At 44.2% G+C, this 15,088-nt stretch overlaps 1 protein-coding gene across 5 annotated transcripts in view; it reads right to left on the minus strand.

Annotated features, from left to right (window-relative positions):
• Positions 1 to 4,229: 4,229 nt before the first annotated feature.
• Positions 4,230 to 15,088, minus strand: part of PDE9A (phosphodiesterase 9A) — a 50,725-nt gene continuing 39,866 nt past the window's right edge. For all 5 annotated transcript variants that reach the window (XM_064647009.1, XM_064647011.1, XM_064647010.1 and 2 more), the window contains 8 exons: positions 12,752 to 12,856; positions 11,628 to 11,710; positions 10,584 to 10,740; positions 9,313 to 9,426; positions 8,579 to 8,683; positions 6,895 to 7,023; positions 6,594 to 6,689; positions 4,230 to 5,156 (listed from right to left, as the gene is read on the minus strand). In XM_064647009.1, the coding sequence (XP_064503079.1) occupies positions 5,106 to 5,156; positions 6,594 to 6,689; positions 6,895 to 7,023; positions 8,579 to 8,683; positions 9,313 to 9,426; positions 10,584 to 10,740; positions 11,628 to 11,710; positions 12,752 to 12,856 (840 nt within the window). In that variant the 3' untranslated portion in view covers positions 4,230 to 5,105. The remainder of the gene's footprint in view (positions 5,157 to 6,593; positions 6,690 to 6,894; positions 7,024 to 8,578; positions 8,684 to 9,312; positions 9,427 to 10,583; positions 10,741 to 11,627; positions 11,711 to 12,751; positions 12,857 to 15,088) is intronic.

A 15,088-nucleotide genomic window follows, 5' to 3' on the forward strand; every position in this document is an offset into this window, starting at 1 on the left:
TTCTAATAGGGGTGTTACAGGTTTATTTGTCTTAAGGATAATTCTGCCTGAAATTAAAAATGGGGGGGTTTTTTGGAAGGAAAATAATAGCTCAAATACATAAGCATTGCTCTGAATGATCATTTCATTTAGCTGAGGCTTTTTCAGTAGAGAAAATAAAATTTCAAGATTTCAAGTTTATATTGATTTTTTTTCTTCTTTTTTTTTTTTTAAATGGGGAAATTTGCTTATCAAAAAGGAAATCTTTAGGCCTTCCTAGAGAGGTGGTCGATTCCCTGAGCATGTTATTGTTTAAGATGCAGTTGGTCAATGCCCTTACAAACATGCTGTAACTTTTGGTCAGCCCTGAAGTGGTAGCACAAGCACCGTGGAACAAATTGGCTTCCAGGGGTTAACCAGAGGAGCTGTTAAAAAAAAAAAAGCTAGAAAGCATGGCTTGGGCACACAAATCTGAGGAGGATTTATACATTTTTGTGTTGATTTCCTTGTGGCATTTTTCAGCCTGGAGTGTGTCCCAGCTGTCCTGAGCCCAGAGCACCATCAGTGGGCTGAGAACAAGCTCTCTCAGTATAAAATGACACAGAGATGCTCCAAGTCCCTGTCAATTTGGAGCTTGAGGGCAGAGGATCTGCTGAGTCTCTCAGCCAGGCAGTAACTCTGCTTCCACACAGTTTGGAAAACAGAGATTTTTTTCCTCAGAGACATTATAGCAAAAGTTGGCTATGAGGAGACTGGTTTACACTTTCCAAACCCTCCTGGTTCTAAGTTTGTCTTGCAACAGAGCCAAGAGCATTGCAAAAATGTGTACAGATAGCAATTCTGTGAGTGTGCTTGTGCCTGAGTACACCTGTAACTCCTGATTACGAGCCAAAAGAGTCAGAAAGCTTTTTTTTGAGTGTGTGAGTTTGACTTCCCACTAGCAAAGAGCCAGATTGACTACAACACGATGTCTGACTTGATGATTACAGCTTCTTAATTTATGAAGATGACTAATAAGTGGTTTTGGCCAGAAGCTTCTATTTTCTGATAATGGTAACTGTTGTTTTTTGCATCTGAAAATCACAGGTGCTCTACAGATGTGGGTCTCTGTTTGGAAAGAGAGAGAAGATGTGTTGGCTTGCAAGGGTATTTGAAGCCAGTGGCAGATCTAGGTTTATTATTAAGACTTACTCGTTTCTTGCACTATCACAGCACCCACACACAGACCAAGGACTCCAACACTCCAGTTTTTCAGAGTACAAAGGACACCTCTGCCTCAGCACTGCCCTGGAGAGCTGACAGAAAGGAAAGATTGCCTGCTGCTCTGCCATGTTGCCTAGAAAATGGGCATCCAAGCTGTTTCAAACACACTTCAGAAAGTCTTTGCTTCGCTTTGCTGGTGCTGAACAATCTCATTCACAAGGGTGTGCGTGGCAGAGGATTGCACATACAGAAGGGTGGCTCAGGAGGGCAGGACCTGCCTGGTGTCCTTTGGACCACAGCCCAGAGCTGGGATGTGCCTGATTCCAGAACAATCTCTTGGATATATATTTTTTCTTTTTTTTTGCACTGGGAGCCAGAGCAGCAGCTGGATGGCCCTACACGAGGCTGTGCTTTCACATAAATCCTTCCTGCGGGCTGGGGCTCGAGTGCTGCTTGTCCCTAACAGGCATGTTGCTGTGTTTTACAGCCACAGGTAAATCCAGGAGATGATAGTGTGGGAAACAGGTAAATCTGGGGAGATTTTGCATTAGTGGGGTAGGTGATTTGCCCCACTGTGTCTGCCCTCTCACAGAAACCTTCACAGTGTGACAGGAGAATAAAAAGCAGTGTGTATGGTCCTGATAGCACAGGCCAGGCACGAAAGGTAAGGCTTGTCCTTCAGGTGTTTTCAGGGAGAAGGGGCAGTTTGCTGTAAAACCCACTGTCCAAACAGGAAAATTGAACAGTGCTTGACAGTGCTCCTCCTGATGGGCTCATACTCCTCACCAGCTCTCTGCTTCGCTCCCATATGGAGCAGGTGCTGTTGCTGCTGCTCAGAGGCAGCACTGAGAGGAACAATTTCCATGTACAGTTCCTTTTGTGGCATTACACAACCCATGTATTAACACACACTAAATTTTCATTGCATATTGGCTGCTGGGGGGGGGTGGTATTCACAATTTTAAAAGAGCTGTTTCCCTTCCCAAGACATGCAGCTACACTATACCCTCAGTTTGATCTGATTATCAAAGCCATACTAAAAAATGAAGGGATCTCACAGGGCTGCGGGATCTCACAGTTTAAAAGAAAAAAAAAGGGGAAAAAAAAGGGAAAAAAAAAGATAAAATCCCTTGTTTTCCAAGCTAAATAGTGTGAATCACAAGGCTAGGAGTAGCAATGTAAAGCTGGGGTGCACATACCACTGTCATGGTGCTGAGGGTTGTATGCAACAGGTCACAGAAGGTTCCTTGTAAGACACCTACTGTAAACTGAAACAGCATTGGGGTATAATATTCACTCTTATTCATTGCACTAGGGAGAGAAAAGGATTAAATCACACTTGAGACATCTGTCTGCCTGCCTCAGAAAACTTCATTTTCATGCTAAGTCTAATTTTAAAATGTCACCTTGAAAATGTGTGACATTTTAATGGGCTGATTGCCAAGATGCTCAAATCCTTTAATTTGCATATGAATCACAACGTTAAATATTATGGGAAAAGTATAAAAACGTAGAATTATGAGAGAATGCCTTGCATTACCCTTGGTTAAACATGTGTTGGGAGGACTGTCTCCTAGAAATCTAATATTACAAAAGCAAATGAGATTAAAAAATGCTGCGGTATTCCCATTTATACCATTAGCTGGTTGTGATTGCATGTGGGTTTTTCTTGCAGCTGCCTAATAGCAGCCTGGGTGTTGCCTGTTCTTTGAATAAGCCTCACAGCACATTGCAGCATCATGAGGATGGGTTGCATTCCCTTCTCCCACACTTCTGACGCAGCTCCAAGAGAGCCAGCAGGATTTCATCAACGTCCTCTGATCATCCCTCTCAAGTAAACAGTTTTCAGGTTGCTTCTAAAAGTGATGGAGCCAAAACGGGCCCCAGGGGCCATAAATTCCCAGAGATCCATGCACTTCATTTAGAGGGAGCTAAGAAGCCTGGACTGTGCAAGTACCTCCTGCATGCCAGGGTCCATGACTAGGCTGGTGGGAGTTAAGTACATGGATAAATACTTGCTGGATTAGGGCTTGTGGTTAGAGAAAATCCTTCCAACTGAAACAAAACTTCCTATAAGGATCTAACTCTTAAGAAGTTTCGGTGAAGTTCTTACAGCAGGTTTTCTCATCTAATGTGAGTAGCTCAGTGCAGGACTTGGCACAGCCTAAGCAATTGTTTGTAGCTCCTGCACTGCTCATCTGCTCTGGGAGCTGATTTGTGACAGAAATCCGCTTGAATGGAGATGGTAAATTCAATTTACTTGTCAAAAAGAAGTGAAAAATTCCACAGCAGAACAATCTGGGTCACAATGTACTTTGGATTAAAAGATTTAGTAAAGACAAAGGACCCAAACCACATAATTCTGATTCAACTTTCAAGCATCAAAAGTTTGAGGTTAATCAAAACTAGGGTTTAGTTCATCCATTCATGAAGATATCTGTGTAAGTTGGAGCTGACCAACTGGACCATGTGCTTGGATCTTGGGATCTGTTCAAACCCAGGGACCAGACCCTTTCCCAGTTTGTAGCAGAAAGCCCAAAACCACAAAGAAAAAGCTGCTTAAATGAGAAGGCAACAGCAGAGAGAACTAGTTGAGAGTCTCTCCTGGATCTCTGGAAACTTGCAGGAAGGAACAGGACAGAGAGATGGAAGTTTCACAGTTATTTGTATCTCCCTGAGAGACTGAAGAGCTGCCAAAATAATACAGATTTTTGCAAAACAAAAGAGACCAAACAAGGGAAACCTGCGGTGCACAGGTGTCAGTCACAGTGTTTCTGGCTGTCCATTCACACAACTGCAACACTGGGCAGAGCTTGGCTCCCAACATTTACAAAGCCATCAGTGGAACTGGAGCTCTTTTGGTGTTGCACTTATGATGCATATGTACCTCAAAAATAATTCTAAAGCCTCTCCTCCGAAGGAGAACCATCCCTCCCCTCTCCTGTACAGCCCATTACCTCGTATTCATTATGAAAGCATTTGTCTTTAGGAAACACAAACAGCTCTCACGTGCATGCATATGCAAAAGAAAACAAGTACAACACCCATTTCTGTAGAAGAATATATTATTTAGCAGATCAGTTTAAAAGTAAAAAAAAAAAAAATCTGTACATCTTTGAAGGGGTTTTTTTTGTTGCTTTTTTGCATCAACAAGGATAAAAATGTGTTTGCACCGTGGTTTCAGCTTTGTGCTCCTTCTTTGCTCATGCTGAAGGATCCCATGGTGTCCAGCTGTACCAGGCCACAAAGCAACCCTGCAAACTCACTAAGGTTTCTTCTGATTTCTTCTAGTGTAGAAAAAAAAAAAAAGAAAATTGCATCCACTATGCTGGGCTTCTGAATGCACTGTGAACACTATAAAATTCAGGGAATAATGCAGAGAAATGTGTAATTAGGGCCTACTGGGCAAACAAAAATGTATGCCAGGACCCTTGTCAGTATATAAGCATCTGTTAAGCTGTGCTGTAATTAGCATACTGCTGTACACATAGAGGGAGTATCTTCACTAAAACAACTTCTTCTGCTGTTTTTGGATGCCAGTGGAACACTTTCCAGGAAAAGCTCCTTAGCTAAGCTCTGATTTGTCTCTACACACTGTGGCTGACAGTTTGGTCACCAGAAAGGCAGCTCTGCCGGAGGTTTGAGCCGTGCTGCAGCCTGTGCACTGTCCGCAGGGGGAATCCTGCTGGGAATGTTGGAGCGTGGGGAACCCTCGGCATCCGACGGCGGCAGCGCCTGTGCAAGGAGGCTGCAGGCTGTAGATGAGGTGCCCAGGCAGGCAGGACATCCATCCCTGCCGCTTCTCCTCATGCACGGTCCCAGCTGGATTTTGACGCAGCCGCCACGTCTGTTTGGCAAATACAGCATTTCTCAAAACCGGAGCAACCTCGGGGCTTGTGTTTTGTTCAGGGGCTTTTCTCGTCTCACTTTTCAGTGCTGCCGGCTGTCAAACTTTCACTTTTCTGTTTCTGCAGCTGAAAACGAAGAGCAGAGCAGGATTAGTGCCCCTGACTCACACAGTCCCGCTTTCCTCTGCTGCTGTGAGTCACACGCCCAGCTCCCCACAAGGCATGTGCCACATTTCTTGGGAAGCAATAGCCGGCAGCTTGGAACATCACAGGCACTGTTTCATCCAAACATCTCTTGGATGCATGTCCTGAGTAAACAGAACTCAGTCTTTCTCGTCATCTACTGCACTAGGCTCGCAGATTATTCATTAGATCCTCTTGTTTCGGGGTATTTCTGAATTCAAGCAGCTCCTATTTTCCTAAGACCTTTTGTACCAATATAGTGCAATTAAACTCCATCAGTTTGTATAAAAACGCTGTTTTGACGGCTTCTGTAAACCAGAAGTAAAAATCTCAGCTCAAATTGAAAGATGAATGAGACTCAGACCGTCTGACAGTCATATTTGAGTTCTTTTTCCCTCATTTGAGAAATGCTCCTCTCCAAACTGAAGTATGTCTGAAAGACTTTGTTCTTCTTTAAAACTCAGTGCCCTCAAAGCATGTGCTCTTTGATTAACCAGCCTTAGTATCTGTGCTCCTGAGGGGTTTTTCCTCCAAAGCACTTGGGAGGGGATGAGACCTACACCAGAAAGCTGCTATTCCACTCATGGATGATCAAGTGAATGAACCTTAATTTCCCACATAACAAACAATATCAGCACAACTTGTGCTCCAGGGCACTTCTCAATTTATTTTAATGACAGAGTGGCTGATAGCATCCTGCCTACATAAATGTTTTCATGCCATAAAACCCCTACTCTGTGATTCCACTTGGGGAGGTTTTGTCGTAGACCTCAGCAGGGAGAAGTGTCCCTCCCCTGTGCCCTACACGTCAAAATGAGAAATGCTCTGTAAATGGAGGTCCCCACTGAGCCTTAAAATGGCCTCACTGGTTGTGTGTTTAATCCTCCTGGGTGCTGTGCATGACAGAGTAATTCCTCATAAAATTTCAAGCACACCCTTGATGGCAGACACGTGACTGGAAGTTCCTTGCCAGAAAATAAACTCACGCATTGGTGGTGCAATGCCTTGAACTGCCCAGCCCCAGGACATTTTGCTGCAGTCTAGGCCAGCCTAACTCCTTCCCAGTGGAAGGCAGATCCCTTCAGGAGGAGGTGTCTGCTAACGTGCTCCCCTCAGGCAGTTATCCCTGGGTTTTGTCTCCTGCAAGCGGCTCCCTTCCCTTGGCCACACTCGTGTGGTACCTGGTGGACTCTGCAAGGACATGTTCTTACTGTTTGTAGCACACACCTCTCCCCAGCCAGGTGTACTGGATGTGATTCTCATGATAATGATTATGCCATAAGCATTCCTGCTGTTTGGGAGTTAAGCTGCAGTTTAATTACAACGTTTGGCATATTCAGTCATAATATTTACTATATCAGAGAGATATGTAGAGTTTACCTCTTTCATAGCATCATCTATCTGTTTTAATCCCTCGTAGTGGTCCCTGGATTCCCACAGGGGCTGGAGCATCACCTCCTCCACTTCTGGGAATAGCTGGGTGAAAACAAGAGAAAGAACATCAACATTTCCTGTTGTATTCATGAACTTCCTACATCCTTTCACTGTACATGCTAAAAACAGGGAGGAAGGCAGGGTGTGAACGGTGCATCCGCATTTCCCTGGCTATGTGAACACCTGATGGAGAAAACGCTGGAGTTCTGCATTCCCCCCCTTCTGCTTCTGGCCCTGGGTGTCTTACCTTTGTTACTGTTTCAAACATGGGGATGAGGATGAACTTCAGGAAGCCGATCTGTGCCGTGGGCTTGGTCACTTTGTCGCGGTCCATGAACGGCGCCACTGGAAGCCCCTCGGATTTTTCTCGGTCGCTCTGGAACGAATCCGAAATTAAAAATAAAAATCTTGGCTAGAAGCCTGTGAGGAGAATAAAGTACTGCTGATCACAAGCTAAAGAGCAGTAGCTTTCAGACACAGATCACAGAGGTGTTTGAAGGTAGCACAGAATAGCAACGTGCTTCCCTCAGGCCAATGTATCTGCTTTGTTGAGAGCAACATCTGGATAAAGACAACTCTGCTCAGTTACTTCTGCTCAGCACTAGCATGAAAGTGTTCACCTCTAGGCTTACAGGGCATCTAATTCCCTTTGCAAGCCCACTGAATTTGTGAGATGAAATATTTCAGAGCATCCAGAAAGGTGGTAATGGCTCTCGTTGCTCTGAAAGAGAAGGAATAGGTCTGTAATTTCCTCATAATTCTCCAGAGAGTGATTATTTTCAGCTATTCAACCAGAAATTACATCTCCTTCTTTACTAATGATTAGAAGTAGTTCTGGCTAGCCAGGTCAATGCAGAGTAGTTCCACTGAGTGCAAAGGGTTTGCCAAGCTACCTACTTAACCACATAACTCACTATTTCTAAGTGGGTTTATGTGCAAGGAGGTCATGGACTGTGTGTGCAAGAAGGACACTCTGTAGCAGATTTTATCTCCCAGTTATTGCATCATTCAGCACATGGTGCCTTTGCTGGGTGGCCAAAACAGTAAGGCATGGAAATACTGTAATTTTGAGTGAAAAACTGGACATGCAGTGAGCTAGAAATGTTTCTGACACACCACCCGAAATGTCTGTCTCTTGTGAGAAGCCCTCCTTGTCATGCAGCCGACCAAAGTACAGACAAAACACCCAGGAAAGCGGTGGCATCTGCTCCCCAGAGCACTGCAGCTGTGTGTGGGCTGGGATCCCACTGCAGCTCGGACATGCTCCTCAGGAGCCCATGTGCCAGAGGCAGCCCAGGGCTGCTCACCCAGGGATCCTTTTGTAAGACACCAGAAACTGTGTTCAGCTGGGAATCCAGTGAGGAGCAATGTTTGTGAAGCTTTAAGTCTGACTCTCCATGCCTCGACAAGTCTTCTGTTTCCTCTTTAGGGGGATGTTCACATGTAGTGAAAATAAACTAGTTACTGTGTGATATTTGATATAATTTACTTGACAACTTTGTCTTGCCACTACTCTTGTCCTTTTGGCTCAAAAATAATATATTTGTCAAAAAACCATGAGAGGCAGCTGCTTTACAGAGGACAAGCTTCAGCCTGCTGGCATTAGGATTTCTGGGTTGCTTTTGTCTTTCTTCTGAAATTTGCAATCAGTTGCCTCCACTTGGCCTCTGAGCAGGTTCTCTTTCTGGTTTCCTTCTCTGACTTTCTATAATAGAAGCCCTTCCATGGAACCATAGAATGGTTTGGGTTGTAAAGGACCTTAAGGATCACCTCATTCCAACCCCCTGCCATGGGCAGGGACACCTTCCACTAGTCCAGGTTGTTCAGAGCTAGAGCTGGACTGGGCTGTCAGACAAGGGAGCACCTGTAGCTGAGGTTGGGCATCAGGAAAAGCAGAAAACTGTGCAATTGCATCTCTCCCTCCTTCTTACCTGCATAAAATACTCCTCTAGTAAACAATCCACCCAGGGCTCCGCTACTTCCATTGGGCGGACTTCGTTGGAGATATCACAGCATTTTATCAGCACCATCTTCAGCTGGAAGAGGATAATACTTTAATACTGCAATCTTGATGCCTGCCCTTTTGCCCCTATCCACAGCTTACAAGGCAGTGGGAGGCAATGCTTTCAACCAGAAAGGACAGTTTCAGGATTAAATCGGAGGTCTTAAATGATCTGGGCTCTTTTCCCCTCTCTCAGCTACTCTGTGTAAATCACTTTTCCCCCCTCTGGCTTGGTTTCCCTGCCTGTAGCACTGGGATGTGTCACAGGGGGATGTGCACTTATCTGCTGCCTGAAGATATTGAGGCACAAATGACCATTAAGCTTTTTGTGTAGCACTCAGAGGCAGCTGGGGAGAGATTTCCCCAGAAGTCAAAGACAACGGGATTGGGAAGTAAAGGAGTCTAGAATTTGTGCTCTTGTGGATATTTTTTATCCCACAGTAATGGACCTGATGGGACTGCAGGATTTCTAAAGCCAGAATAATCTGTTTTATGTAGAGCACTTCCAAATTGTAATTATTTCTCTGGTGGGGCAGAGAATGTAGGAAGGATTCTTTTTTTTTGATATTATATATTGAATCTTGGTTTTTAAACAAACAAATATTAATCTAAAAGCTTTCACACTTATACACGGAAAAATAACAATCCACAAAACTTCCTTACACAGGTCATGTGTTCTTCGTTTGAGTAATCAAAATTTTCCATTTTTTCCTTGAAAGAGTCCAGTATTTCTGCGTGTCTCGCCATGTCTGTAGCCAGGATTAATGTAATTATCCCCTAGCAAAGAAAACATGTTCACATATTAACTTGACATTCTTTACAAAGTCTACTATTCCAGAGCTAAGCAGGGTCTTTCTTACACACGGAATGCCTCAGATACATTACATTGTTCATAATGAAAGGGGAAATTTCTGACTTGAAACCGTCAAGAAAACTTAGAAGAGGGTTATAAAGAGTTTATGGTGTATGAAAATGATGGTTGGATTGATCTGTAACACTGCTGTGATATTCCAGAGACACATTGAGGTTTTTCCTTTCTGATTGACTAATTGTAGAAAAGCAAACTGTACAACAGGATGTTAAAAGCCACACTCTGATTGCCAAGATCCATTTTTGGCTCCTTGGAAGGCACTGTGGGTTTTGCTGCTGACTCTTAGTGGTCCGAATAAGAGATAAAAATCATGAGATGTGGATGTTGTCTGTGGTCATCCTCTTTGCACTATGGGCTTTGAAATACTCAGATGCAGTCAATGTGTTAGGAGCTCTGCATCCCCCTGCTAGGCAGAGTTTATGGTGTGAAAACATGTGGTTAATTTAAAGCTGTGGAGTTTCGTACAGATTGATCTGGGCCCAAGCCTGCTTCCCATGCCCTGGCAGAATCAGTAACTCCAACCAGACCAGTATCCAAGCCCTTATATTAGTCTGCTTTTCCATTTGGTGTGTAAGGAAGGTGTAATGTGGAAATTAAGACCGAATTTTGGCCCTTCAAGCCGTAATGGGAATTGTAGCATTGTTCACTGTCTCAGAGCTAACTGTGATGACTCCCAGTCCACCAGACCCTCTTCCAACAGTACAAGTGCTCTGCTTTGCCCACTTTGTAGCCATCAATAAAATGTTCCCTTGAAGCATAAACTTCTACCATGACAGCTTAATCATTCCCCAGCCAGAGCTAATTGGCTCCTTCAATAATATAAATATCTCCCCCCAAAATGTCATAGGCTTTAATAGTCAGGATGTACTCATTATTTCTCAGCAAGACATCCCAGGGAGCGCTGCTGCAGAAATTTTCCAAGAACCCCTCTTGGATCCTTCCAGTGTGAGGGGCTTTTTTCCGTCCTACCCCGTGGGGAGAGCGATTCACTCGCGGGGAAGTCGGTGCGCGTTTGCACCTTCAGGGACAGTTTGCACAGCGCAGACGGGAGCAGAATTCCTACCTGTCTTATCTGTTTGAATTGGTCCTGGTCGACATTGGAGAAAATGTTGTATTCTGGCTGGGAAAAGATCTGGAAAGCCACGGCACAGTGGTGGTTCTCCAGCGGGGAGATGTCGTTGTAGCGCACGGCGAGCTCGGTCCGCGCGTTTATCTGGTAGCTGACGTGGAGAGAAACAGTGAGGACTCCTGCAGACACACACCAGCTGCTCTAAACCACGCTGCTTTCTTTTATTTACATCCTTTTCAATGCTTATTCAACTAGCTGCAGTTTGGTTTTTTGACTGTTGGTGCTAAATCAGATTTTTAGAGAAAATAGATATTACTTTAATATCATCTCAGGCACTAATTCCCCCACAGGGTTGTGGTTTTTTTTTTTTTTCTTCTTTAAATTTTACCAAATCTCTGTAGTTTAAAATGACATGGAAAAAAAATCCAGAAGGAGCTGTCTGGGCTCCATTCAACCCCCACTAATATCAAATTGAGAGATTCCCACTGATCCCAGTCAGAATTGGGTTCTGCCTTTATTTAATGAGTCGTTACAAATAAATTAGATTCTCCCTCTCTTTTTCACACACACATACACGCACACAAAAGTGTGTGTGTGTGGCGACAACAATAATTTCCTCACATGATAATAAATAGAATAATATGACTTCATGATTTATAATCATGAAATAACGCGTAAGTTAAATTCCCCTTTGCGTTTTAGTGTCATTATTCCGTTATAATGATTTATATCTCTCTAAACATCTGTAAAGTATTTTTTTCATTTGTTTTCTCAGGAAAACAAGGGGGAAAGTGCTGGAAGAAATCTGAAAAATCATTTTCCTTACAGAGCCAAGGGCAGCTGGCAACCCCAACCCAGACCCGAGCTTGCTGCACGAAGCTCTGCCTTGGCCCACGTGTGAGTGAACAGGAGGGCCTTGGGGAAAGGTCACGGCCAGCTGAAGCTGTGAGAAGGGAAAACCTGATCTGCCAAAAAATGCCAACTGGTATTACCTTCCCAATAAATTTTAAGGGGAGAGAAAGCAAGAGACAGACTTACGTGTTGTTATAGCCTGGATGGTCCAAGTCATGGCATACTGCTGCAGTCATGAGAATCAAAATGTCAATCTGGGAAAATTTCTCCTGTGAAGTACGAAACATTAATGTAATACTATGATTTCTACTTCCCCTATCATAATAAATGAAAAGAAGTATAAAATCCCCTTTATTTACTCTTTAGAGAAATGCAAATGTGAGCAAAGAGAAGTATTTTTCCATAGATGAATTTACTTCAGCCAAGAAAGAGAATTCTGTCTTCCCTTCCAGTAAAAATGACTCAGATTTGCCTTTGTTGCATTAAATAAAAGCAGCTCAGAGGAGGCAATTTTCTTGAAACTTGCTGTTACTGCAGAGATCATATGAAAGCACTGAGATATTAGAACAGTCTCTTACAAGTTATTTGAGCACCCTGATTAGTTAAGGGAGGGCTGGAGGGTGGCTCAGTTGCCATTGTGTTCTGCATTAATTAAAGTCAGGAGAAGAGTGAGAAAAATTAAATGTTGTGTTCCCGCAGCTTCTGAATAGGATGAACTTCCACTAAAGCAAGATTTTCTTCATATTCCTACTGGCAAGAAAACAGATTTAACCCAGTAACTGAGGTGTTTAACTGCGGAGAAGAAAAGGGGGAATATAACTGAATAAAAGCAGTTTTGTACTGCTTTTATTATATTAAATTTTATTAGTTTATTTTTTAATTTTTTAAATTTTATTATTTTATTTTATTAAATTAATATATGAACGTAGGTTATCCAGACAATGAAATTAATTGATGCCTATAGTCTGGGACAAAGTACGGGCTGAATGTGAATTCTGCATACAGTGCATGCCAGGAATGATTTGCAGGAGCTCATCCAGGTGCAAGCACACATGTGGAGAACATTCTGTGTCCCAGATGAAGACCATACCCACAGGCCATAATTCATTAGGCTTTGGGATCTGATTCCTGGATGTTTCATGCTATCAGAGAGTCAAAAGAGCTTCAGTGTACAAATTGGGGATATCCAGGAGGTGAACTTAGCTTCCCAGCAGTCTCAGAAAGCTGTGTAGGTGCTTGGGGTCTGGAATGGGATGGATGAGTGGGCCCCACAATGGAAATGGGGTGATGCTTTTGAGGTGGGGTCATACCTGGAGTCTGCAGAGCGAGATCATGCTGTACATCATCTGGGTCACGCAGAAGCAGTGCCGGAAATTGTGGAAGGGGTTGTTTCTGTAATTGTCATGAATACACAGCTGCAGAGAGAGGGAACGAAGCAGTCAGGGACAGGAGAGCTGTTTCCCAGCCACCCTGGAATCACTGTATATCCCTAGAGGAGCCCTGTGGAGCCCAGTAGTCTTTTCTGCTAGGACAGAGTGACAGCACTGTCCTAGCAGACACTGTCCTAGCAGTGTGTCCCTCTGACACACTCTGCCTTCCTTGGGGGGAGGGGGAGAGATTTCTGTGTTTCCAGAATTATTCAGCAGGTAAAGCTCACAGCAAATTCTCTCTCATACCATCCAGCAATGGGTAAACATCCCAGCACAGCTGTAATGGCATCTCAGTTCTCAGACAGGACTCTGTGCTCTCGTGCTGAATTTGTATTTCAAACCCTGCAGTGGTTAAATGGCAACTTTGGGGAGTGTGAAGAACTCAGAGCACATCCCCATTCCCCTCTTTTGCTGAGTGCAAATTGCAGCTCTGAAATCCTGAAGGCTGAAATGGGGTTGTTACTTCATCTGCAAATGCTCAGAGGTGGCACTTTGAGGACGTGTTGCTTGGCAAAGATGTGAATGCACTCACTGTAGCACCCCTACACCTGTGTGGATTTCCTAAGCCAGGCAGCACAGGAGAGATTTAGCTTTTATGGGCTCATAGGGCTGATTGTTGTGTGGTTTAACTTTCTACAGATCCTGGCTCTGTGCCCTCATTCCACAGGCAAGGTGAAGCCTGTCTTTCCCTCTGTCCTCGCTACTGTCAGCCAGGCTGGCTGAGTGAAGCTGGCACAGCTGGGTTAACACATGGCACAGTCACTATTCCAATGCTCTGGATAGCCTTTGGTATCCTGTTCCACACAAAAAAGACAAGCACTGGCAGGACTGCTGGACCCTGCTGCTGAATCCTCTGTAGCCTGGACCCTAGAGAGCCCTTATGCAGGTACTGAGCCTGACTTAATGTCATGGGCAGAATTCCTGACCCTTCTCCAGTTAATACTGAATTTACTTCAAGAGTCCTCATGCCCCACCAGCATCAAACCCTTTAACCTGGGATCTGCCTTCTAGCAAGCCTCAAAGCTCTGGATTAGATCAAGAAAACTGTGTGTTTTCACTGCTTATTTAATATTTGGGGGCTTCGTTGCAAATGCTGTTCAGATTATCCTGCAGCAAGGTTTTTAGAAATTTATTTTAATATGAATAACTAATGGCACAGGATGGTTGGCAGCCAGGCTCACAGGTGGTGGGCAATATCTCACAGCCTCCATATGGACACCCTGGCTGTGCTCAGGCACTGCACAACACTGCATGGGTGTAATGTACACATCCAGCACTGGAGCCCAGGGCATCCCAGGGGACTCCTGACTCAGAGCACTGAAGGGATGGAGTGACTGGGCTGTATTAGTCATCCTTTCCTCCTCTTTCTGGCACATTTCTGTAGCCAGTGGATGTGAGAGCAAGAAAGCAAGTGTAGGCACAAGGTGGCTTTTTCCAACCCACTTAAGTTCACACTGATGCTGTTGCCTAAAATCAAGGCATTGATGCCCATAGTGTGCCTGGGGAAGTATCATAGTTGGAAGAAGAGTCCTTGGGGCTTTTTTTAATCATCTTTCTTTCTGCAAAGCTAGTGTTTAAGAAAGGGAACCTCATCCCGTCCTACCTTTGTAGAAAATACACAATAAACCCCCCTTGTTGTTCAGAAAGAAGCTGTCTTAAATGCTGGTGGTAACAAATTACTTGGAGACACAAGCTAAAGGGAGCTGCCTGCAGTAATGCGCGTGGGTGGCGTGTTGATGTGTGTTGACATATCACCTTGTTTCCCATGTTTTCAGGCTGTGAAACAGGAGGAGGAGATTTTCTGTTTTATCTACTCTGTGCCAGCCTTGTTTGTATTTGGTTTCATCCCACCCCTTCTGTTGAGCTGCTTTCTAAGACCAACAACACCGAGCTTTCCATTTGTCCTTCTCTGGGGAGAGATTTCCTACCTCTTGATCATTTTTTTTGTGTGTCTCCTCTGAGGTAGTCATACTTTTTCTCTAAAAAGGCTTCCCCAGTGCTAGGCATAAATGTCAGGTGAGCCTTATGCCTTCTATGGTGATATTTTATCCCTTATTCCAGACCCTGCTCAGCCTTGTGGCTGGTTGGCTTCACTCTGCAGCAGGACACCAAGCAGTGAGAGCCACTGGTGCTTCCTGCTCCTGCTGTGCTTCAACATATGATGAACCCAGTGTTTCCTTTGTGTTTTCTAGCCACTCTCTGAATTTGTGGAATTTC

The sequence above is a fragment of the Pseudopipra pipra genome, chromosome 2 (assembly GCF_036250125.1).
Source record: "Pseudopipra pipra isolate bDixPip1 chromosome 2, bDixPip1.hap1, whole genome shotgun sequence".
NCBI classification, from domain to species: domain Eukaryota; kingdom Metazoa; phylum Chordata; class Aves; order Passeriformes; family Pipridae; genus Pseudopipra; species Pseudopipra pipra.